Source organism: Macrosteles quadrilineatus, unplaced genomic scaffold (assembly GCF_028750875.1).
Source record: "Macrosteles quadrilineatus isolate MER2022 unplaced genomic scaffold, UCM_ALF_1.0 Scaffold_2__2_contigs__length_208266976, whole genome shotgun sequence".
NCBI classification, from domain to species: Eukaryota; Metazoa; Arthropoda; class Insecta; order Hemiptera; family Cicadellidae; genus Macrosteles; species Macrosteles quadrilineatus.
The window spans coordinates 24241544-24268438 of record NW_026542595.1 but is presented as its reverse complement, the minus strand read 5'-3'; the positions used below and the strand labels follow the sequence as shown (position 1 = coordinate 24268438).

General features: G+C 34.9%; 1 protein-coding gene across 2 annotated transcripts in view; it reads left to right on the top strand.

The window, feature by feature from the left end:
- LOC128987876 (N-terminal kinase-like protein) overlaps positions 1 to 26895 on the top strand; it is a 116311-nt gene that overhangs the window by 20891 nt on the left and 68525 nt on the right. For both annotated transcript variants that reach the window (XM_054408943.1, XM_054408942.1), the window contains exons 4-9: positions 4828 to 5042; positions 5341 to 5431; positions 16114 to 16428; positions 16833 to 16956; positions 19053 to 19150; positions 24998 to 25090. In XM_054408943.1, the coding sequence (XP_054264918.1) occupies positions 4828 to 5042; positions 5341 to 5431; positions 16114 to 16428; positions 16833 to 16956; positions 19053 to 19150; positions 24998 to 25090 (936 nt within the window). The remainder of the gene's footprint in view (positions 1 to 4827; positions 5043 to 5340; positions 5432 to 16113; positions 16429 to 16832; positions 16957 to 19052; positions 19151 to 24997; positions 25091 to 26895) is intronic.

Below are 26895 nucleotides of genomic sequence, written 5' to 3'. Positions count from 1 at the left end.
ACTACAAGTCTTCGCCCGAATGGTTGTCTTTTAAAATACCCCCGCCGCAGCAAACCTGTCGACTAAGCGAATTTCCATTTGTCTGAATTGATTTTCAATTAAATATATTTTAATAACATTAGGTTTAACGAGTACCTAGGTTTGCTGCTACAAGGAAACTAATAAAGTGTGTTTTTTAGTAAAATATTGATAGCTTAGTACAAAATAAATAAATTTGCCAAGTTTGATCAAAATATATCCATAAACAAGCAAACTACAACATTTGATAATATTCTCCATAAGAATAACATGGGAATTTTAAATTTACAATTTTTTAAATTTTCTCCGTTACTAATAACCGAACAAAAATACTTTTATATACTAAATTTTTTTTTTTTTAAGCTCTTTAAAAGGGTCTAAAGAGAAATTGGGAAATTTTGTTATTTGAGGGTCAAAAGTGAGAAAAACCAATTTTTACCCCATAAAACCCTCCGTAAAGCCCCGTTCCCATGGTCCAACCATGCTGGTTTGCGAACTCATTCAAGTTTTTCCCGCTTTACACCTTTAAACCAAATTTCATCAAAATCGGACAAAAATTACTCAAGTTATCGCGTTCACGACACCGCTGAACCGATTGCCACGAAACTTGGTACATAAGTGTAGAATTTCATGGAATAGGTTTATACACCATCAATTTCGTGATCTGTCCAATCGGCTCCGCCCCAGTGGCTCTGGAGTTTCCCATGTTAACCTTATGAGAAATGGAATTTATGAATCTTAACAGCTGTTTCAATTAAACAAGTTGGTTTTGTTCTATGATGTTCAATAGCATTAAAGTTACAAGGATGACCAACAGGGTGCAGCACTATTATTTCTTTTACATTTATGACAACAGCTAATTTGCAACCAAAAGGTGAGTGAGCGTAGCGAACGAACTTCAACCTGGAGGCGAGTTAGCGTAGCGAACAAGCTAACCTGAAGGCAAGTGAGCATAGCGAACGAGCTAACCTGAAGGCAAGTGAGCGCAGCGAACGAGCTCCAATCCAAAGGTGAGTGAGCGTAGCGAACGAGCTCCAACCTAAAGGTGAGTGAGCGTAGCGAACGAACTTCAACCAGGACGTGATTGAGCCATGCGAACGAGATCATCTTGAAAATTAAGAAGTTAAACGGGGCAAAGCCCGCGGGTTACAGCTAGTATATATATATTAATCTATGTATATATATATATACATGTATAAAAATTTGGTGTTTTAAAAACGAATGGTGTTTTTGGCCTCTGGGGACATCAAAATGAAAAAGTAAATCGGTCCCGGGTCTAGGTCTTACCATGCCACCTACGGTAATAGCTACTTCCCTATAGGGAAATTCGCTAAAACTCAGTGATAGCGGTTGTTTGGCAGGAAGCCGGGTCCAGGTTCGTCCAGGCTGATCGCGAAATTATCGTTGCGTACCGCTGTGTGTGTGTGTGCGTAGCTGCTAACATTAGTGTGAAGGTCTGTTGCCATGCCAACTGCCACAATGATGTAGTTCAAACATGAACCAGTAGAGAGCGGTCCAGATCAGCGGCAATGTTAACCCTAGCAGTGGCCAACCATCGTCTGGTGACGGTATGACGTTGATGCTTAGAATGGCCAATGTCGTCTGGTGACGGTATGGGCCGAAATTTTTTTAACGGTAAAAAAAACACTTACAATCAACTCAGATGAGAATAATATATATACCATTCGAAAGATCACATTCTGAACTTTCATTTGATTACATAAAACAAACCCTGTAGCAGGTATATAACAATGTCACGACGATTAGAAATCAAATGAAATTTTGGCGCGGTACGACTTTTGCAGCCGACACTTGGGAACTGGCAAAACATGTCTTGTTTGGCATTACCCTGCTCGGGTAATTTTTGTCTTGGGATGTTGCGGGTGGTACCACTGGATAGCCATTGATTTTATCTTCATTGTGGTAGTGATATTTATAACTAAATATTGATTGCACAATCGGTACGATTTTATGAAAACAGCTGTTTTCGAAATTTCTAACAAATGGCCAACAGTCGTCTGGTGACAGTATGGAAAATACGAATTATATAGGTACAGTGAAAGTTATTATTACTAGTCATATAGTATATCATTTTGAAGAGGAAGAAATTTAGATTCAGAGAGTGGCAGCCCTGCACTCAGGGTTATTTCTGTATGCTCGCATGTAGACGATGGTAGTGAGTCATTACTGCTACAGTCTGTCAGCTGTCTTGTATTGCCATTGTTTGTTTGTGTTGTTGCCGGTAATAGTTTTATCCGTGATTTATTACTAAATATGTTATTAGTTCGTAGTGTTAGTGTTAGTGAAGTGTTGTGTGTGTGTATAACAGTAATCTTCATGCATAAATATTACTGAATTGTGTGAAATAGTGTTCATAAAAGGTTGTATTTTGTTAGCATCATGTCCTAAAATGACGATTCTGACATTCAGAGATTGTTGTACCTATATAATGATATACCCAAGGTGTTATACATTTTTATAAAGGTAAATGAATACACTAACTTACAACATGTTTATAATGGTTTGGGGGTAAAAAATTTTGTAAAAAAGTTATAGCCTATACTAAATAGGCCTACTACTGTATTTTGTTAGCATCATGTCCTAAAATGACGTTTCTGACATTCAGAGATTGTTGTACCTATATAATGATATACCCAAGGTGTTATACATTTTTATAAAGGTAAATAAATACACTACAACATGTTTATATTGGTTTGGGTGTAAAAAATTTGGTAAAAAAATTATATAGGCTAGGCTACTAAATACTGTACACTCCATTTTCTCGAAATACGCAAAAAATTCAAAACGTTCTCAAATTGATACATAGCCTAATCATAGGTGAAAATAACTTTTTACCATCATACTTATGACTTTTTTGGATTCCTTATTTCATTAGCTTTACAAATATGTAGGCTACATATCATCAGCCTACATTATGTTTCACAACACAAGCAAACACTGTAGGCTATAGTTTACACTTATTTGCGGTTTTGCGGTTATTGTATTATTATGTCCCTATTACGTACCTACAAAAAAAATATTTCTAACATGTTATACATTTTTATGTAGGTAATTGAATACACTACAAGATTATTATGTTGGTTTGAAGTAAAAAAATTTGGTACAAAAGTTGTATACTAAGTACTGTGAATTTTTTTTCTCGAGAAATCGCTAAAATATAAAAACATTATTTTATATACGTATGTTTATAGGTAAAAAGTTATTTTTACCATAAACTTTATGACTTTTTTTGATTCCTTACTTCATTAGGATGATTGTTTACTTCCTTATTTCATTACTTTACAAACATGTATATATCATTATTAGTATACACATATATTATAGAACTTTTTACAACATAAACTAACACTGTACGGTTTTCAATTTTTTCGGTTCTCCGTTTGTCATTATATTTCGCCCCAAAAACTTATAAAAAAAAAATATTTTCCTAACATGTTATATATTTCTATGTAGGGAATTAGATTGTCTACAAAATGTATATAATGAATTTCCCATAAAAAAATCCGTAGAAAAAAAATACCGAGGCCGCTTTTGAAATTTCAAAAAAAAATTCAATTTTTTTATTTTTTTTCACTTTACCGTTAAAATACACTATCTAAATCATTATGATATTACTATTTCTAGATTCTCCTGTTCTTTCCGAACAAAATGAATATGAGGTTGGCTAGGTTTACTTGTACGGTTGAATTTTTACGAATTTTCAAAAAAAGGTCTGCAAAATCGCCAAAATGGGTTGGCCATTCCCCACTTCTAACATTGGCCACTCCTAGGGTTAAAAATTATTATCCAACGGTCGTTTCAGTTAGCGGTCTGTGGTGGTCTATTGTCTGTGCTATAACATAAAAAGATTACTCAGGGTTGGTACGGTTAAGGAAAACCTAGAAAAGTCAGGGAATTTTTTTGGTCAGGAAAAAGTCAGGGAATTATGACAAAATTCTGGAATTTCTCCTGAAAGACTACTTTTTTACAGATATGCTATAGTTTGCCCTAAAAATGTTTTTGTCAGGGTGATGACTAATGGCAAAAAGAACGATTTAAGCATTGATGCACATTTTTATATCGATAGTTAAGTAGTTATCGATACGGGGGAGGAATTGATATGTATATAGTTTGAAACAAGTTTTGTATTTGGGATTGATTAAATAAGTTTAATATTTACATTTTTTCTAACATTTCTTGATTTTGATTCATCGATATCTACTTATGGTATAACTGGAAATAGTATAATATCAGTCCGGAAAACGTGTAAAAGTTAGGGAATTTTACTTTCTAAATTTAGCATCAACCCTATTACTCACTGAAAATATGACTGAAGCTGGAAAAAACAATTAAATATCTCAGGGCTGCTTAAATAACTCCATCCTGTCAACTACAGTACAACCTTGCTGATCCGTCACCAAAGACACCAAGGACATGGTTGGAATGAAAAAAAGTGTAGATTAGTAATTTAAAATGTTTCTCCACACTAAAGTGTGGAATTTGAAAATAGAAATAAACTAGACACCCTGAGATTAAAGAGGAGTTCATTTATTTACGATGGCACTTCATAAAATATTTTAACAAACAGATTTTAAGCGCAACATATCTAAACTATTGTAAATGATAGTCAACAAAGCATGTCGTTGAACTAAGCCAGGAGTCTAAATCATCCAAGGTTGGATTACAGGTTGTACTGTAGCCTACAATCGTAACACCAATTTTGTGCAAGCCTAAAACCTCCTTTCGGTTTCACTCTGTTTAACACTGTTCTATTATAAAACAAATTTTAATGAATAGTTGTTATCATAGAGGGCCCTGAGTTTCCTGAACAACGATGGGAATCTCCGTCATAACAATGTTAACATCTGGGCAGTATTTGTCAACAATGCGGGAGAGTGGAAGCTGGGTGGATTTGAGTACTTAAGTTCTGACCTTGAACTCCCAGTGAAAGTTTTACCAAGTCTAGAGAAATATGATCCTCCTGAAAAAACTGACTTAGGAAAACAAAAGCTTATTACCAAGTGGTAAGTATTAAACAATTTTTATCATTATTGAACTAAAGCATGAACAACTGAATTGTTTGGTTTGAAAGATAGTTTGATTATCAATAAATAGTTAGTAATTCTTAGACGAATTACAACTCCCAAAACTAAACTTTGGCTCGGTAGCCTGTACGTCTGATTCTCAACTTAAGCATTTATATTACAAATGTAATCTTATATTATATACTGTAAAATTGTGAAAAGGCTTTTGAAAAAATGAAACAAATGTTTTTGCATAAATACAAATATATTATTACCAGTACCTCTTTTTATTTTTTAGTTCAACTGATATGTGGGGGCTTGGTTGCCTAATATGGGAAATTTACAATGGACCACTGCCAAAAAAAACATCTTTGAAAACAATAGAGAAAGTAAGTACGTAAGGTTGTAATTATTTAATTTGTTTAGGTTTCTCTCTACACTTGTGCTAATAAAGTAAACAACTTTCACAAGCTAACCTGAATTTTGTTGCTGTGAAATATATATTAAATATCAATAAAGTAGGTGTTCTTATTCAGTAAAAAATACATTTTTTTTATATTCATTAACTCACCAGAAAGTGAGTTCATCAAATTAACGGACTCCAGTCACCCATAATCACCAAGGAAATGACTGCCATGTGGGATGCCAGTGTCCGACGAGCACTGAAGAAGTTGTTAACTAATTATAAGCAAGTTTAACTAAAAGCGACACTAGCGCTCGCAGGTTAGATTTGTCGGACAACTTAAGCATCAGTGAGTTAGCAGTATAGTACCGCAAAATGTCATGACAAGCTACACCATAGCCACCTCTAATACACAAGGCCGCGACGTTCGAATTGGCAACGTCGCAATCACCCGCTGCCTGGGTCCGACACACACGCTAGACTATGGGAGTATTACCATTGTATTTCTGTTTTCCCTGCTCTGTATCAATGAATGAAAGTATGTTAATGACATATACTAGTAAATTTTAGAGTATGGTAAAATAGACAATTAGAATCAAGGTGCTTATTTATTTAGTCAAAAAATAGGCTACAACATCGCACATTATGTCTTCAACTAAAAATACAAACATAATGTTTTATATGGTTGTGTTTATCGAATTGTAAGTACAATGAACGTGGAAAAGTCTGGACTTTGCATATTTTCTTTGTCAATTTGATAATTTTAAATTAAACTCCAACTGCAAATGGATTTTTAGAGACTAACATCTAACTATTTATTTAAATAAAATGATTTTCAATTTGAAACACAGTATAAATATTCAGTTTTAGCCTACTTGAGGATTGTGGAACCATAAGTCTAGTCTACAACAAAATTTGAAATTTAATTTTCTTGTTTGAAGGCATACTGGCTGATCAATTTATTTTATTTGAATAACTATTAAGCAAAACAATCAGTTAACTATTAAACATTGTATTGTACTAGTCATAAGTCATGTTCATACGTTTACGAATATCAAAATGGAGCTGTCCGTTTTAGTATAAAATAATAAAAAAATAAATAAAATAAAACATTTGTTATTTTGTAAACAATTTCAGAAGCTAGGCTAGGCATTATGGCTTTCCACAATATTCATTGAATTTTTTAACCAAATCAACATTCAGACGAGTCAGACTATGATGCTTTCATGGTCTAGTACATATTTTTGACTATTACTTAAAAGAAACACTGGTTTATTTCTTTGAAGTACTAGTTATTTAAGTTATTTTGTTCAGCAGCAATAAAACTAAGATACGAAGGTAAATTAGGATATAGTCTAGGTACGGTATTATCACCTAAAACTCGCTTCTCGTGTCTATATTTACACCAATCATTGTCTTTTATCTTATATTGTTATACAAAAATAAGGTAATCTTCATGAAAATGTTTTACTCAAACACGAGAACTGTTTGAAGGTGTCCAATCTGACAGAGGAATAGCATGAAGCCATTGTTGCTTACGCGGCGGATCACTTGGAATCTTAAAACACTGTATGTATCCTTCAGTTTTAATTGAGCTTTCGTAATAACTCTTGCACCCAGGCATAACACATCTATCTGCCATGTCGTAGTAGCAAGTTCAATGCCATAACTAAGTATTTAAGGTAGTAGAAGCGCGATTAAGGCTGAGCGTCTGCCGCTGTAGCAAACTAAATCTGCTAGGCAGCGTGGTGGTCGCCGTTGCGAGCTTGCTGCATACTTGTATGTATCTTCCTTCTCTCTCGCACTCTGACTTACCGACCATGCCATTTTGGCAAATATGAGAAAATGAAAAAAAGTGTAATCATCTTTATAGTCCAAGCAAACTAAACAAAACAGACACAGTTTTTACAGAAATTGGACACAGTTTTTATAATTTTTTTAAAGAAAACGTTTTATGGCTATACTAGCAACAGTGCCCGTGTGGTTAAATACAATGGTCTCTAGTAAAATAATGGTTATGAAATCCATACACCACTTTACTCACTAATATTAATGGTAGAGATTAAGCACATAACATTAGATAATTATATTATGCATACTGGTAAACCAATTATTGCCATCTATAAAAATTATTGGTTTTTCTTTTCCCAAGTCGGGTTAGCTCTTTTACCCAACCGATTTTCATGGTTTTGGCCTTAAACTAAAGGTATGGACGTACCACAGATTTGCCATAAAGCATCGGCATTCATTTTGACGTATATTTTGAAAGAATTTAAATTTTATTATTTTTGTTTTTCACTTCAATTAAAGTTGTATTCCAGCAGTTCTATATGTTACCCCTATATGTTTTGGTCTAAAAACCTTTAGTAAATTACCAGCTTTCATTTGAGCAATTGATTTTTAAGATCGGACTACCTAAAACACACTGCTGAATCACAAATCAACAATAATTACAATTGTTTTAGTACTTATCTGCAATCAATGATACGTAACTCTATTTTTATTTAAGTTATTTTAATATGTCTTGGTCTTAAAATACTTCATAGGCTTTCACTTGAGATATTGATAGTTTTAAACAGTTAAGTTTAAGATACTGTATCGCTCAATCAGAAAATATAAATTTGATTATATATTGGATATGGAATTTAGTTTTAGATATATTTACTTAATTCTAATTACGTTATTCTATTTGTTTTGACCTAAGAACCTTCTGTGAAATACCAGCATCCATTTGATTTATAGATTATTAAAATCGGACGTACCTAAAGCACACAGCTAAATGACGTACAACACAAATTGTTCAAAAAATGTAGTTATTTATCATTGATTTATAGTCAAACGATCTTGCTTGCAACCTCAACAGTAACTGTCAACTATGACGGGTTTAATTAACCTAGTAAATCTTTTAAATAATCAAACTTTTATGATTATTTGCAAATTTACACAAATTATGCTTTCCTATTATGTAATAAAATCGGTTCAGTAGAACTGTAGATTTAATTGTACAAAGTTTAACAACAACATCTCTAATTCAGTATTTTCTCACCACTATAAATTGGGAGCAGGCCCACTTTTATAAACGGGCAGACTGGGCATATGCCCAGGGGCGCCGGTGGTTGGGGGGCGCCCGGGGCGCCCTGAACCATCGCCCGCACTAGGAAAAATAGGGTTTTATCAGCCGGGATTTAAAAATATGCTAAAATGGGTGATTTCAACTTGTAGTTAAGTGATTTTCCCTTATTGCAAAAGTTAATAAATACAACAAAATTGAAAATACTTGACCTTCAGATTATACCTTGTGTAGTCAGGGAAAGGCAGGCAGCAGTGTGAACCGGGCGCACTCACTATACTATCAGAGGCAGGGAGGCCTGCATGGTGGAAGGAAAATACATAGGTGTGCTATTCCCATCATATGCTGACGTCACTCAGATTGCAAACACCATTTTACCATTGAGAAAAATTATAAAAACACTAACAATCAAATCAAAACAAACATATACTTATATGGCAATACATCAGTTGATTTTTTGTTTGTAATTTGGGAGACTTCAGCAAATTATGGGAATAGCATGTTGGCCAGCTGTAGTCTACAGGCCTACGGTTCACGTGCCCCTCCTCTCCATCCCAGTCCCACCCCCATCCCCACAAGTCACAACTCTACCAACTACCGCGCGGCGCCAGTCCAGTTCCAGTACAGTACTTCTCCCTCAGTTGTAGTCAGTAGGTTGTGTTCGTGTTGTGCCTGCTGCCACAGAAAACGTACTACTATAACCCAGAATGCCAACCGCATGGTAAAAAGCATTAAGCGTTTTGAGAGAGCTTTGTCTGTCAATCCGTAGGCAGCGCCACCAGCGTTGCTATGCTATTGCATGCAATAGCATAGCAACGCTGGTGGCGCTGCCTACGGATTGACAGGCAAAGCTCGCTCATAGTACGTTTTCTGTGCTGCTGCACAGTCGCCAAATCAGTTAGGCTACAACACAACCTAAACTGTGACAGTCACTAGTCAGTGTTGACAGTCACACTACAGTTAGTGAACCAGTAATAAATATATAGAGAAGTGTTAATAAAGTAAGTAGGCCTATAATCATTGAAAAATGCATAAAAAACCTAGTGGAGCCGAGAGCCGCAAGCGGTTGGCTCAAAGAAAACAAACTCAAGAAGCAGTTTTAAAGAACGTGAAATGTATTACCCATTATTTCCATTGATACGGAATTGAAAACTCCCTCTCGAAACAAAACTGGTAAAAAAAAACACACCAATGTATAAATATATACATGCATAGGCCTACAGTAGAACCCTGGAAAAAACATACTCCAGTAGAATCTCGTTCAATACGTGTGTAATGCAATGAACTGTACTGTACTGAACAGTAATCAAATCACTGCTTAGTGCATTAAGCTATTGGCGCAGGGCAAGAGGCATTCGCATAGCAACTACTGTCAAGTTCATTGCACTCACCCCAACCCCCAACCCACCTACAGTGAATTTCGGCGAACTGATGAGTCAACCCCCCTTCCCTCTTCCCTTCTCTACACTGCTGTGGTCAAAACCTTTATAGTTATATATATATATATAAGGGGGGGCGCTGCTTTTGGGTTTGCCCAGGGCGCCACTGACCCTTAACGCGGCCCTCATTGGGAGGTTGCTTAACGTTTTTGCAAATAACTTTGAAACGGTGAGGAAATCGACCAAAGTGGAAGGTGATATTCTGAAAGAGAATAAAATTTCCTACAAATTAATATTATTTGTTTTTTGAAAATACTCAATAAAGGCAGCCTAAAGTTGGCTACAAATATAAACTTGGAAATATAAACTTGGAAAAAAATGAGTTTTAAATGTATTATTGTTTATTTTTATTTTTTCGCCTCAAATATCTAATAAAATCAAACTTTCATAATTATTTGCAAATCTACACAAATTAAGCTTTCCAACGACCCATTGAGTAACAAAATCGGTCCGGTAGAAGTCTAGATTTAGTTGTGTACAAAGTTTAAAAAATATATATCTAATTCAGTATTTTCTCACTACTATAAATTTGGAGATCACTTAGATTATTGCCAATAACTTTTAAATGGTGGGGAAATCGACCAACGTGGATGGGATATTCTGAAAGAGAATACAATTTACTACAAACAACTACTACGCATTTCTTGTAAATGCTTAATAAAGGCAGCCAAAAGCTGGCTACAAATAGAAACTTGAAAACAGAAACTTGAAAAAGCAGTTTTTAATGTATTTTTGTTATTTTTACTTTTTTACCACAAAGATTTAATAAAATCACACTTTCATAATTATTTTCAAATCTACATAATTTGGGCTTTCCAATGACCCATTAATTAACAAAATCGGTCCAGTAGAAGTCTAGATTTAGTTGTACAAAGTTTAACAAAAATATCCCTAACTCAGTATTTTCTCTTTACTATAAATTCGGAGGTTGCTTAGCTTTTTTGCAAATAACTTTTAAATGGTGAGGAAATCGACTAAAGTGGAAGGTGATATTCTGAAAGAGAATAAAATTTCCTACTAATTGATACCATACACTTCTTGGAAACACTCAAAAAAGGCCGCAAAAAGTCGCACCCAAATAAAAAGTGTGAAAAACACCGTTTTCAATGTATTTCTTATGGAAAACATGTTTTTTTTTTAATTTTCACCATAAATCATAACAAAAACAAACTTTCATAATTATTTGCAAATCTACACGACTTAAGCTTTCCAACGACCCATTAGTTAATAAAATCGGTCCAGTAGAACTCTAGATTTAGTTGTACAAAGATTTTTAAAACTGAATTATATATAGAATAGATTTTGTAGTGTTGGGTGTGCAGAGTGACGTACTAAAAGTTGGCCAAAATCGGTGCACTAGAAAACCCCTAAAATCACGATTAAAAATTGGGGCTTTTCCCAACTTTGGAAAAATTAAAAAGAAGTCACCACATGCACTTTTTATGCAAATTTTTTGAGAAATTTACTTGATATATTGGGTGGTTGGTACTTCATTTCAGTAGGGAACGCGTTTTGGGCAGCCATCTTGGATCCGCCATATTAGATATTTAAGTATAAATACTTTTAAATGTAATGACACTGTTGTGACACATCATTAAAGACTAGATTTTCACGCTGATTTCAATGCCAAAATCCGTTTTTAAATATATATTTTTTGTTTTAAAGATATATTCAAACGAAAACTCTCCCCCATACATTTCTAAGGAAGTTTCGTGCCTTGAACATTTTTAAGCTTATTTTTCTTATATCTCCAGTTCCTATTAACTCTTGCACTTCGTTCTAGCCTTAAAATATTCACTGATGTAAGCGCTTTTATTTGGGCTATCAACCATTAAAATCGGAAGAATTAGAGACAAGCTACGAACCCCAACAAAATATTAAATTTAACCTTTTAGAAATCAGTTTTTATTAGAAGATTTATATCTTGAGTTGTTAATACGTCAGCAAGATCTTTCTGGTCTCAAATTACTCAGTAAATGTTTAGATTCAATTGTATTAATCACTAAATAACATCTGACAAATTTAAAGTGAGTCATGGATGTTCATTTAATATAACAATATTTTTTCCTACAGTTACCTAACAATGTACATGTTCTCTCACTTATTTGAGAAAGCAAAGTGGCCAATTCACTCATCAGTGAGACAATGTTAACATTGTCTCACTCTAATTACTTTGTCTCACTCCAGATTTGCAACGTGAAGGCACGAAATAGTGAGCGCGTAACATGCAGTCAACGTCGTATGCGCGCGAAATACGTTGGCAGCACTGGCTGTAAATCAGCTGGTCAGCTGTTGTACTGTTGTATTTGTCACTTCACATTAAATGTTATATTAAAAGTTCACTTCTGTGCAAAAATAGGTTATGTTTCTTCACAAATTATGGTTTTATGGTAACTGTAGGAAAAGTATAATGTGCAACTCGAGTTCAAAGTACAATTGCCTCACTTGAGAAACAATTCCTCACTCGCCTACGGCTCGTGAATAAGGATTTCTCTCGAGTGAGTCAATTGCTCACTTTTCTCACTAGTTGCACAAATAACTATTATTTCGGAATTTGTCTTTAGTTAAAGACACATATCCCTAATTCTAAATAACTCCCAATAAGTAATCCATAGCTAAAATGAAAGTAAATATGTACTTTGACATTTAAGACTATAAAGATTTTTTGGAGTTATTTACATTTGGGGATATATGTATTAACTAAAGACAAATTGAAAAATAAAAGTTATTTAATGTTAAATGAAGGTCCATGACCTATTTTAAAGTGGTCCAAATAAAATTAAAGCCAAATATTTACTGAGTTATGTGAGACCAGAAAAAACTTATAACAACCCGAGATATAAATCATTTAATAAAATCAGATTTAAAAAAAGTTAAATTTAATATTGTGTTGTGGTTTGTAGCTCGTCTCTAACTACTCTGTTTTTAGTGATCAATAGCTCACATGAATGCACTTACATAACTGAATATTTTAAGGCTAAAATTAAATTAACTGCAAGGGTTATTAACAACTGGAGATATAAGAAAAATAATCTTAAAAATGTTCACAATACGAAACGTCCATAAGAAATGTATGGGGGAGAGTATTCATTTGAATATATCATTAAAACAAAAAAGATATTAAAAAGGGATTTCGGCATTAAAATCAGCATGAAAATCTAGCCATTAATGATGTGTCACAACAGTATCATTACATTTTTAACAATATTTACTTATATCTAATATGGCGGATCCAAGATGGCGGCCAACAATGCATTCCCTATCGAAATGAAGTACCTACCACCCAATAAATATATCGGCGGGGGTCTCAAGTCAATTTCTCTTAAGATGTGCATAAAAATGAATGTGGTAACAACAGTCGTAAATAATGTTGGGAAAACCCGCCATTTTCTTGCTAATGTGGTCTGGTGAACCATTGAACCCCCAGTTCTGGGACTGCTTACAAACTGACCTGCGATCATAGGGTAGTTTTGGATCACCCAAAACTGACCCGGGAGTTTGGCAGGTAGATCGCTTGACACATGATCTGATACGCGAGTCATTGAGGGAGAAAGGGTAATTCTCAAGGCAACTAGGGGAAAAATAAGTTTGAGTAATAGACTAAGTATTTCCTTATTGGTATACTAATATGATTTAGCCTATTAGCTTATTTTAGCAATTTAGTTGATTTACCTTAATATAGGTATTATATTTTAAAATCTTTCACTTAGGTAAAATGCATTGTTATTTAGTATAAACCTACGGAAATACATCTATACGCATTTCCCATTGCTCTAGGGTTCTATTGGTTGATTAGAACTCCGCCTATGTTTTAACGAATTTTGAAGGGTTGTTGTCATTTTAATCATTGTATGTCATTTAAGCTTAGCTTAGTGTGTGTTGACTGCTTTGCCCCAGGGGCGAAACATACGTTTGATTGTATATGGTGATAAGATTACACTTTGTTCATTAAACTGTTTACTTTTTGAATGTAAACTAAAATGCAAGTAAGTAAATTAATTCAATTCCAAAATGCTATTCCCATTGAATACAAAAACAATTAATTGGCAACCTTAATACAAAATTATTATTTTAACTTTTTGCCATTTGTATAAACCGTTTAATATTGAAACTTATAGAATATTTTGACATAATAGAATACACACAATAAACTAAATAAAGGCTAAATCATATTAGTGTATGCATAAGGAAATAATAAGTTTATTACTTAACTTATTTCACCCGTAGATGCCTTGAGAATTTTCCTTTCTCCCACATCAGATCATATTTTTTAATCAACCATATTATCTACCTGCCAGACTCCCGGGTCAGTTTGTATGATCCAAAACTACCCTCCGATTGAGATCAATTTGAGCACAAGCAGTCGTACCAATAGACAAAACGATTGCATCACTTACTAAACAGCCACTTGTTCCCATTATCAAATTAAATTGAAAATAAGTTAGAAGTAGTTTTGAGATGTTATCCTAAAATGAAAAATATTTTAGTTTTGTAACATAGTTTGTTCAAATAATTGTGCAATATAACAAAAAATGTAGTTCTTCACATGTGCATAAAGTGTCTTTTCAACCCTCCTCTTTGCCTCGATAGTAAACTTGAGCTTGGGGCAAAAATATTCACTGAATGAAATATACTGTTATTTGTACTTCTTTGTGCATTGTAGAAGGACCTTATTTATTCGGAGTCTTCCAACTGAACAACATTATTATCACTCGAAACTAGTTCCTGTTTTCGTACCTCTTCTTTACCCGAAATAACCTTTTTACGAGCGATTTTTGTTCTTTCACCCTTATAGTTCTTACAAGGCATTGTTATAAATTTAAATTAATTCAAATAAAACAAAGTGTCTGTATGACACCTGCCTGCCAATAACAAGTCCAAATAGTTCTACAATCTACATATATGTAAGAACTGAATTGTTTCAAGAATTATCAGATAAATTTAAATTAAATAACTTTAAAATATCATAAAACATACACTGACAGTAACAGTACTGCCACATGGTGTCATTGAAAGCAAGGAGTGGTAGAAGGATAGGACCATCGGGCACGGCAGGTGTTACTGACCGATTGCGCGGTGGTACGCGTTTGGGGGGGGGGGGGCGATAGGCGAAGGGGTGCGTGGGGGAGTGGTTGGCGCGCGCGAGTGTGGGCATCTATTAAACCGTTCTAGTGTGCGTGCCAGGTTTTCCGAGCTTTTTACATTGCTTCAAAAGTAGATTCACCGTGGCGTGCTATAAAACGTAAACATACGAGTAATATGCTAAAATGTTTAAACATAAAACATCCCCCTACATCTAAGATAGGCCTACATCTAGATGTAGGCCCCTACATCTTAAGGTACTTTTCAAAATTAAAGGTTAGGGATTTTCATATAAAAATATCTTTTATTTGTGGGTGCAGAAAAAAAAAATTGTATTTTCATTTCTTAAATTATGTCAATGGTTTTGTTGTCACTAGTACAGTTTATAATATATTTTTTCAATTTTTTGCATTACCCGTTTTTGAGATTTGTGTGTACCTTTATGGCAAAAAACCCGGCCTTTGACCTTCAATTATTCCTAAACCAATACTCCAAAAAAATTTTTATTGCTTTTAACTCATTCTAAAGGTCCAAATAAAATCATAACACCATAGTAAAAATAAATAAAATGCTCACATTATTAGACACACAGCCTGAAGTAAGTCGATACACGACTCCTCCATTCATAGTAATGGTAAGGTGATCGCGCACCAAGACTCAGATGCAAGGTTGCCAGTTGTTGCTTACCGCGGCCTTGTGTAGCTTACTATACTAGAGAAGGCTATGGCTACTCTCATAATCATGACGTGGCCTTAATGGGTTACTAAACAATAAGCTAATGACATAAGATCATCAAACCCTACCATTGTAAATCTTATGTTTGTTTTAAATTCAGATAGTGAACTGATGTTTCCTAATTTGCTAGTAAGAGCCACACTGGTTCATTTTTCTATATTGCCAGACTAGGACATTACATATTATAAAATTCTTGTAAGAATAAAAACAATTGTAAAATAATGTAGGAAAATGCTTAATTGTACACTAATTAGTTATGTTGCATATTTGTATATATCTGAAGTTGGTTAGCTTTCATGCATGACAATATTACTTACGCTTGCTATTTTCCATTTACCATAGATACCTAAAGCAGTGAGCAGCATATATTGTGAACTGGTGGGTGCTAATCCAAGCAACCGCCCCAACCCAGCTGACGTGATTACACGTGGCAGGAAAAACGGGGGATTCTTCAAAAATGAATTGGTTGACGCCTTACTTTTCCTGGAAGAAATCCAGATAAAAGATAGAAGTGAAAAGAACAGATTTTTTAATGCACTTACATCTCATCTGGATCATTTCCCTCCACATGTCTGCCAGCATAAGATACTGCCTCAGCTGATTACTGCGTTTGAGTACGGTGATGCTGGAGCTGCTGTGCTGGCTCCTATGTTCAAGGTGATACATTTATTAATTGCTTAAGAAATGTTATGGTTGCACTTTTTTCCTTCTTAAAATAAAACGCTTGACTTATTTCCTATTCAAGAAGTAATATCATTCAGAAACAACATTTTACCATGATTTTCATCAAATCATTAGAAATTTGGTTTCATTGTTTTGGCTTTTTGAAAATCATCTTTGTTTGTTCAATGATTTTACACCTATGCCTCCTCTGAAGCTGATCTGTTTATTAATCAAGATCAAATAAATTACATTAGTAGGCCTAGTCACTTTTATTTTTTTTTTGTTGGATTCAATTACACAATTAGCCACAATTTTGAATTGAAATTAACATAAATTTGATTAGTCTACCAGTTTTGTATGTTACTAAATATTTTATCTTTGGCATTTTGTCCTCACAGTTGGGTAGGTTGCTGAATGAAGCAGAATACCAGAAGAAAATAGTGCCTTGTGTGGTAAAGCTTTTTATTTCAAATGACCGAGCAACTCGGAGCAGGTTACTTCAGCAACTGGAGCACTTTATTGGTAAAATTCATCAAATAATACAAATTATTATCAACGCTCACGCAATGTAAATTTTCTAAAAAGTCTAGAAGAATTTTTTTTTAATATTACATTAAATACTGTACTTAATATACTGGGCTAAATTTATATTATACCATTGACTATACACAGAAAGTGTATATATTTCTGTGTATAGTCAATGATTATACTCTAGCTAGAGGGAAAGGATAAAAATAACTAGTGGCTTATAAGGACATAAGTCCCTAAAAAGCTCAAATGTAAAACAACTTATTGTAATTCAGGTATTTAAACAAACTCAGAATAACATCTATGTGTCAGGATAGGTATCCCTGGTACACCATATCTTTTGTGTAAAAAACAGTTTGTTGTCCGTCTTTGTTTGCTTTATTTGTTGTTGTTATTTTCAATACATAATTTGAATCACTCCAGAGGTTTAACATGAAAAGGCAGCAAACATATAATTGTTTATGAATCCAGGGGCCATCAACATGGAGTTTACTTTGTACAGAGCATAGTACACTCAGCATTGCATATAAGCTGAGCATTGAGCATACTATACTTAATTTAATAATCTACTACAATGTTTGATCGGTGGATTGCAAATAAAACATTGTTTTGGAGAGAACGGTGCACACTGTAGAGGAATTTTTAATGACATACTTTGTAAATACAGCATAAATTAGATATTGCACATTTTAAAAGTCTTTGGTTAACTGACTTAGGAAAAAAAATCCAAATCATACATGTTTGTTTGCTTGAGGTTTGAAACTTGTTTTTTTAATGACATTTATAGCTTTCTATGAATAAAAAAGCAAATAATAAACACCATGTACCATGAACAACGATCACTGTTGTCATTGATGCCCAATCAGAGCTTGTTGACTTGAATCACAATCCATGGATAATGAATACAATTTTTTTTGTAGTTTGTGCAATTTGCGCGAATTTGAAACAGTTTTTCATTTTCTTTCTATTTGCCCAATTTTAGGTGATATCAGGGAGTATTGATTTGGAAAACGAAGCATGAATTGGAAAGAACACATTAATGGTTGGGATTGGCGTAAATTAGCCAACCCCATGGATGTTCATTTTTGATTAGTCTATTATTGCTGCTAAAACTGACAAAGCAAAATTTTTCTTCTCTCATCGTTGATCTAAGGTATTTTTTTCCTATTTAGGCAAGAAAAACTCCTTTCACTCGAGCAATTAGTAGCTGGAATCGACAAGCAAATTTGCAATGCTGTGTCAACATTTGGATAAACGTCTTGAAGGGGATGGTACCTCAGGTAGTTAGCTATTCCTTGCTAAGCACAGTCTTAAAATTTATAAGCTGCAGACACACAGTGAGCTTCGAAATGACTAAACTCGACGATAAAATCATCATCAAGATCGTTTCTGTAAATCTTGACAAGATTCTTTGCATTTTCTCTTAAAATGGATTCGTCTAATTTACCTGATGATTGTACAATTTTGCTAAGAAATTGAATCCATCCTTGTAGTCACTGTATGCTTCATATATTCTTTTGAACTCTACAATGAATTGATCGATGATGACCAGAAAAGTGTTGATTTTAAAACTCTCTTCCGTCAAGATCCACTTCTTCTGCACTTCCAATAAGTTTTCTATTTCTTTTGTGGGCCCTTTTAAAGTCTTTTTCATACAATTTTCTTTCCGGATAATTTTAGAGCAAGCAACTCATAATAATCAAAATCATCTCTTGGGATGTACACAATTCAACAAGTGAGGCATAAAGTTCTGCCACTGTCAGAACAACCATTTTCGGAGATTGTATTTTTTCCCATGTCTTATGAAGTCTGTGTAAAATCGTACTCCAAAAACAGACCATGAACGCAGTTTCAAATCTTTCCAACTTTTTGCGAATTCCTCTGGCCTCGCATCTTGTGGTAGCCTTTTCCGAGTTGTCATTTTCAATGGAAGTAATAACGAACAAAACTTCATCCTAACTCTCCCTCAGACTTTGGCAAGCATCGTCTCTAGCTAAAGTTTTTTTAAGGTTTTGCCCTTGTCGAACTAAACGATGTACGGTTTACATTTTTATTGTTATCAAAAGTAATACTCTGGTATTTTGTTACAGATCACCTCCAGTCTACTACTGTGAATGATCAAATCTTTCCTCAAATAGCAAATGGATTTATGGATACTAATCCAACCATTCGAGAGCAGACAGTCAAGGTACAGTCTATGTTATGTAAATTTAATTGTACTTAAGGTGATCGATTTTTATTCTTCATGTTGGTCCCAGACCTAAAAATCACACTAGTTCTAAACATGACCTCACTTCTATTTGACAACTATCTATGTGATTTGTAAAGCTATCTCTGACACTCGCAGTTGCATAGAGCCCTCACCCTAATAGTTTCTAATTGAGTTATAACGGTGCCGACTTAAAACATTTCTGAAGTAGGTAGTTGTTAGGGTTATTACTGTAGATACATTGATTGAGTTAGTAATCTGGCAGTATCATCTCGTAACCCCGCAATTAACTCCCCAATGTTCTGTTTTTGTTGAGGGATGAACACAACGCTCACTTCCTTCATTGCGTTCGGCAAGTTGTATAAAGTTCCACAGCATGATTGCTACCTCCACTTCCTCGTCCATTTTTATAAACACCCCCCACATACTGCGTTTTCACTACACTGGTCTATGAGGGACGGACCGAATTTGTTTTCCCTCCAGGTTTTTCTCTTTTGTCTGAGACTATCGCACACTGATGCGACATTTTTGTTTTCCGACAAAACCTCTTTTGAAAAAACATTTTCTCAAAAAACTTTGTCTGACCAGTCTGCGACAGCCTTAGACAGAACCGTCTAGGCAGAACTTGATGAGAGAGGCCCACCAATTAATGATGGATGGCTTGGTGGCCAAGTTGATTCTTTGCACCCCAAGAGTTGCACTTCAAATTACTTTCAAAATAATATGAATGATTGTTTTCTTTTGTATAAGAGCCATTCTGAAACTAAGTATAATTAAATTTTAAATATCCCCTGACGACCAGCTAAAAGTCCAACAACTTAGAGTGAAGTTTGACTCTCGCTTCGGCCCCAAAACCTCTTTTTAGCGAGGTGGCGCCCTCAAACCTTGACCAAGAGGAATAGTAGGCTTAGTATTGACAATTAAAAATTGCAGAACCACTCCCATCACTGAGTTAGCGTGTAAATTGTCGCAATGTTTGCAAATGTAAATGTTTGCAAGAATGACTGCCCTTGATAGTTTACCATTTAACATATTGATAAAATTGAAGAACCTAAGAGAGCTTATGTTTGCGAAAGGTTAAATACCAGTTTGCCAACCTCGGCAACAACTATCCGAAACAACGTGATCCAGAACATTTCGAGCAAAAGGGAAGTGACTGAGGAGATTCGAGAAATGAAGGCAGATGGAGAACAATTTACTTTTGACAAGTGGACTTCAACGTCGAATTAACGATATTTGAATGTGAATGTTCATTCCCAAAATGAGTAGTGGTCTTTGGGTCTTGCTCGGCTTCGTGGTTCCGTTACTGCTAAAGCGTGCATTTCTCAACTAAAAGATTGTCTTGCTCTGCACTGCCTCAACTTGGAAAAAGATATTGTGGCAATTGTAAGAGATGGCCCCAATGTTATGGTCGAAGTTGGGAGGTCGATTGATGCTGAACACCAACACCTTGCCGTGTGCGATGTTCAATCAATTTTTACCATTTGTGGCACTGATCTATAAAAACCAAAAAATGGGTAAAAGTTTACAGGTATAGAAACTTGTGACTCGCGGTTGAAATGACTCACGGTCCGCGGTCACGGCATGATCGTCGGTATGACTCCGCGGTCACGGCATGATCGTCGGTATGACTCACGGTCACGGCGTGATCGTCGGTATGACTCCGCGGTCACGGCATGATCGTCGGTATGACTCCGCGGTCACGGCATGATCGTCGGTATGACTCACGGTCACGGCGTGATCGTCGGTATGACTCCGCGGTCACGGCATGATCGTCGGTATGACTCACGGTCACGGCATGATCGTCGGTATGACTCACGGTCATGGCATGATCGTCGGTATGACTCACGGTCACGGCATGATCGTCGGTATGACTCACGGTCACGGCATGATCGTCGGTATGACTCACGGTCACAAGTTAATTGAATATAAAATTACAAATTAATTATGATTAATTCTGCCTTTTTTAAATGTGTTAAGATAGAGACCTCTACTTTGCGTTGTTAGTTTTCTTTTATCACGACCTTCAAAATGAGGAGTCACTCGATGGATCTTAACATTTAAAATATTAAGGTATCCTCCAAAATCCCCCGTTTTGGATTTGGGAACCAAGTTGCAATTAGGCTCAAAAGGTACTTCATAACATGCCATAAAGGTGTGTAGAGTTTAGTTTTCGTAGTGTGAGCCGTTAAAAAATTTACAAGGGGTCTCTAGGTTTGGAAAGCTGTAAGTAAAATTAAACTTCTGAGAATTTCAATTGGCTGCCATTTTTTACTATATTGAGATAGCGACCTCTAGTTTCCGTCTTGCTTTTCTTTTACCAGGACCTTCAAAATGAGGGGTCACTCGATGGGTCTTACCGTTTGAAATCTTTGAGTTTCCCCCAAAATCCCCCATTTTGGGGATGTACACCAAGTGGCGGTTATGCCCAAATGTACTTCATAACATGCCATGAAGGTGTGCCGAGTTAAGTTTTTCTAGTATGGGCCGTTAAAAAATTAACAGGGGGTCTCCAGACTTTTTACTAACCCTGTATAATCAACCCCAATACACTTTCATAATGTGCTGTATACAAACACAAAGAAGAAATTAGAAACATATGTTATCAAGAACCAAAACAACTACTACAAGAATTACAATGAAAATAAAGAACTGAAATGAAGTGAGTGAATTGTTTAAGTTGTTTTCAATTATTACTTTCAAACAAAACTTTATTTAAATAACTTACGTCATCAATCCATAAATTGCTGTGGAGTACGCGTTTCAACCATCAGGTCATCCTCAGCTCCACTGTCACTAGGTTGAATTTGCTTCTATGTTGCATTATAGCAACAGCGTCGATATATTAAATAAATAGTCCAAACATATTTTACATTTATCACACAAACACGACACGTACGAAACATTTAGGTAACAAATACTGTGATAACACCGTGCGCACGGCTGGACGGGCTCAGGTTTGCGGCTACACTGACTTGGTGGTCGGTATCCTACACTGAACTTTGGACCATGACGACATCTTCAGCTGGTTATCATTCTTTTATTGTCCATCAGCCTAATAATGGTGTCATACACTGGATTCGAATCAGAATGTATTTTTTCGTTTAATATGTTTTGATTTTGCTTAAAACCCTTGTATATATTCATTTCTTCTAATCTGTCTAGCCGCTGTCCCTTTTTTACCTTTGCTATAATTTCTAAATTATTGCTTATATTTGTGTATTTATGCCCCTCTATATTTAAGTGTTCCGCATATTTTGATTTTGTACTCTGTTTTGCTCCCGTTCCTGTCCCATTATTTACTACTTCTTTGACGTGTTCTTTAAATCTTAAATCAAAAGTTCTGCCTGTTTGTCCGATATAAAATGCGTCACAGTTATCACAATTGAGCCTGTATACACCTGAATTCTTGTATTTATTCTCTCCAATGGATTTATTTGCATTCCCCAATAATCTCTGTAAATTGTTCTCTGATTTAAAAGATACGGTGACATTTTGTTTTTTGAATGTGTTCCCGATAATATGTTCCGTTTTCTTTGAGTATCTAACAGACACATGGAGCTGAGGATGACCTGATGGTTGAAACGCGTACTCCACAGCAATTTATGGATTGATGACGTAAGTTATTTAATTATTTGATAACTCAATCCGTTGTGCTACAATCTCAACATTATTAAAAACTTTATTTATTATTTACATTTAAACGAAACTTCATTTTTATCAACTTATTAAAAACAGTTGCGTTTTTATTGGTTACATGAATTTTTGTAAGATCTTGTAGTAATCTGGCAGTATCATCTCGTAACCCCGCAATTAACTCCCCAATGTTCTGTTTTTGTTGAGGGATGAACACAACGCTCACTTCCTTCATTGCGTTCGGCAAGTTATATATATATCTTTGTTTGACAAAAAATATAATACAAATCGTTTTGAGTTTTTTTTTTATATTTTGCAACAGTTATTTCTTTTGTTTACAATGTTTATTATGATCATTGTAATTTCCTATAGTCAAACTTATTAGTTTTGTTTTTCTTATTATAAGCGTGGTTTCGTTTTATTCTACAGTAGACCCTAATAACCTAATGGCCAAGGCCTAGGGGTGGGGCTTAACCGATCCTAATGGGACCGGACCTAGGTCGGATAACTCAAAAGGTCGGTTAAAACGGACAATCCCTAAAATCATAACATAATGAAGTGCTATTCATTTGGAATTATATAATCATTATTTTGAATTCATACTTGCATTATTTATAAAATAAACTACTCTTATCTCCTTTTTCGTATTGGTATAAGTCACAAATAAACACAAAACACGGTTAAGTCAAATAGGCCTTCTTTCAGTGGAATATATTATACTACTAGACAAGAGTCAATAAAAATTCCTATTTTTAGTACTGTAATGTATTAATTGATGCTTTCCAAATCCATCGTAATACAGTAAGGAACCTTTTGTCGAAATTAAAGATACAAGCAACAATTTTGTTACAAGACAAGGATGTTTATTAGCCTCTCTCACTGGAGGCTCGAGGCACAAAAACTATCTTGAAGTTGGAGTTGTTAACCCCCCTTACCTGCCTTCTCTACAAGTTGTGTTGTTTGTTTACTCCAGCGATAAGATAATCAGTTCTCAAAATTGTAACGCACTTTACGATGTTATAAATTTGCCGCACAGATAACAAATCAGATCAGATGTTCTCGCACTACAAACGATGATGACAAACTGACAATATGCTATATTTTTTGTGATCAATACAAAATAACTTATTCTTAGTCATATCCTGTGGAGATAAGCGTATGGTTCAGTTCTCATCGCCCAGCGTGGGAGCGGAAATGCCGAAAATTCTTAGAAAGTGGCGGTTAAACCGATCTGCTCTCAAAAGCAAGGTCGGTTAAAACAAACTGTATTAATTTACGATCGAAGGCGGATAATCCAATTGTCAGTTAATACGAGGTCGGTTAAGAGGGGGGTCTACTCTATTATTATTTTACCAAGTAAAATACATACTAATTTTTGAAAGGCTGTCTTTTAAATCTTGCTTTATTGAAAGATCACTAACATTTTTGTAAGATTATTTTCGTTAATATAAATAAATTAAAATTATATTGTAGTACTGTATATTGTTGAATGAATTTATTTACAGTAGAGTCCCGCAAACTCGGCACTCGATAACCCGGCAGTCTGGATAACTCAGCCATCACCTGGCTCAGAAAATTTGTGATTTTTTAGTTAAATATGTATGTACAGTATACATTTTGTTATTTCCTAAGGCACCAAGGACTTGTTTCACTATATCTGATGACTTAATACTGACTTGTAATATAAATATAAATAAAAAAGGCGGTTGAAAAGCTTCAAAACTGTATTGTTAAGCCTAGTTCCCGATAACCCGGCATTTCACAAACTCGGCACCCTTTCAGTCCACATTACGCCGAGTTTGCGGGACTCTACTGTATTACCTGATGTCCGTTTTGTTTCAGTAGTATATGATGAGACCAATGACATTATCGTTATATTTTCAATAACGTAATATTTTCATATCGTAATCTTTTTAATTCTTCCTTTATTCAATATTATTTATTTAACATCAATATTTATTTTACTGTTAATTCAATATGTCATTAATTTATTAATACTGTTTTAAGGACTATAATTACTGTTAATATGTAAAAAATTATACATTCATTTACTCAAATAGCAGTAATAGTCCAGTTGCGTCAATCCCGTAATCCCGGGACTCAAAATATTGTCCGGGATTGGATTTCCTAGTTGTGTATGAGTCAAATTGTGTTAACTGTCCTAAACATAGTTGATATTGTGTTTTACAGTCTGTGATCCATTTGGCTCCCAAGCTCAATTACAACAACTTGAATGTTGAGGTTTTAAGACATTTCTCAAGGCTACAATCCAAAGACGATCAGGTGAGTGAAAAATTTAAATATTAAATAAATACAATTTTCATCATATTGTCTGGAAAGCAGGTGTTTTTAGTTCTCTAAATCGTCAGCAAAATCATTGTTTTCAGGTATCTTCAAATAGGGAATAGAAAAAACATATGGTAAATTTTTTGGTTCGCTAACCTCAAAATTGTATCATTGTATTATGGAAACGCTACTAATCACACAATATTTAAAGTTATATTTGTAAATAACAGTAATGTAAACATTTATGACGATTTTTATAACCTCAAGTATTTTATAAATATTGAAAAGTATAAATTTAAAAAAGTAACAAATTTCAAGTATTTGGGAGTCATCCTCACCAATGATAATGATGAAGAGCTAGAAATTCAAAATAGATTAAACCTAGCACAAAAAAGTTTTTCGGCCTGTCACAAGTTACTGACTTCAAAAATAATATCCCACACCACCAAACTCAGGATTTATAAGACAATCATCAGACCAGTTCTCCTGTATGGTTCAGAAAATTGGATCTTAAGCAAGAAATCAGAAAGGAAAGCTATTGTATTTGAGAACAAGATTTTGAGGAAAGTGTACGGACCGATTTTTGAGGATGGACAATGGAGATCGAGACATAATTGGGAACTTAGAGAATTATTTAAGGATCCGGATATTGTCGCTGAGGTACGGAGCAGAAGACTGAGATGGGCAGGGCATATTCTAAGAAAAGATGACAACTCCCTATCAAAGAACATCTTGAGGAATAACCCAGAAGGTAGAAGACCCCTTGGAAGACCGAAACTTAGATGGTTCGACCAAGTGGAGAAAGACCTGAGGAAGCTAGGGAGAAGGAAGGAAGATGCAAGAAGCAGAGACCTATGGAGGCAGTGTGTTGGGGAGGCCAAGTACCATCTAGGGTACCAGTGGCCACAGCAGTAGGTAAGTAAGTAAGAAGCTTACTTCCACAGTACGATGAAAATAGTTGTTCATCACACAGAGCAAAAGTGTCTTTTTGGTACTTAATCGTATTTCCAAGCTCGGCTGCGCCTTGCTTGTAAAACACAATTGAGTACCAAAAAGAGCTACTTTCGCTCCTAAAGAAGAAAACTATCTTTCTAATGATATGTGTAGATTTTCCCTGCGATGCACACGATCTAAAAAAAAAGTTTTAAAGAAACATGATTGTCTATTAACATATAGATAACATAAATATGAATTTTAGGTGAATAAATATTTATTTTCAATCATATATTAGAAGAACCTGTATTGCTGGAAATGTCAGTGAGCTGCTTTACTTGCCTATTTCATAGAGGTGTGCGGATAGTGAAATTTCATTTCGGATCGGATTCGGATCGGATAGTTGAGGCTCGGTTCGGATCGGATCGGATATTGGGTGGTTCGGATTCGGATATTTTCGGATTCGGATAGTTCAGCGCGGTTAATAATAAGCTGCATATGCATTTTTAACATATAAAACACTGTAAAGCTGGGTAAATAAACATAAATGGCGATTTTGAATCATAAAATTTCAAATTAGCCACGTCCACAGTTTTTCTCTCTTGAAAATCACAATTCACAACATCTATTTTCAAAAGTTGGTTGCTTGAATGAAGTACACTAGCAGCCGAAATCTTCACACAACACTTAAGCTCAGCAGGACTGATGTCAAAACGTTTGGGTTTGTTTACTTGAGGTTATGTTTTATGTTGTTTCCTGGTTCTCACAAGAAAAGGATTTCTATCTCAATTTTATTTTCACATTGTATTTCCTTACGTTTTTGGAACAGATTATTGGCCTTAAGTGGCATTCTTGGGGTTTGCCAAGTT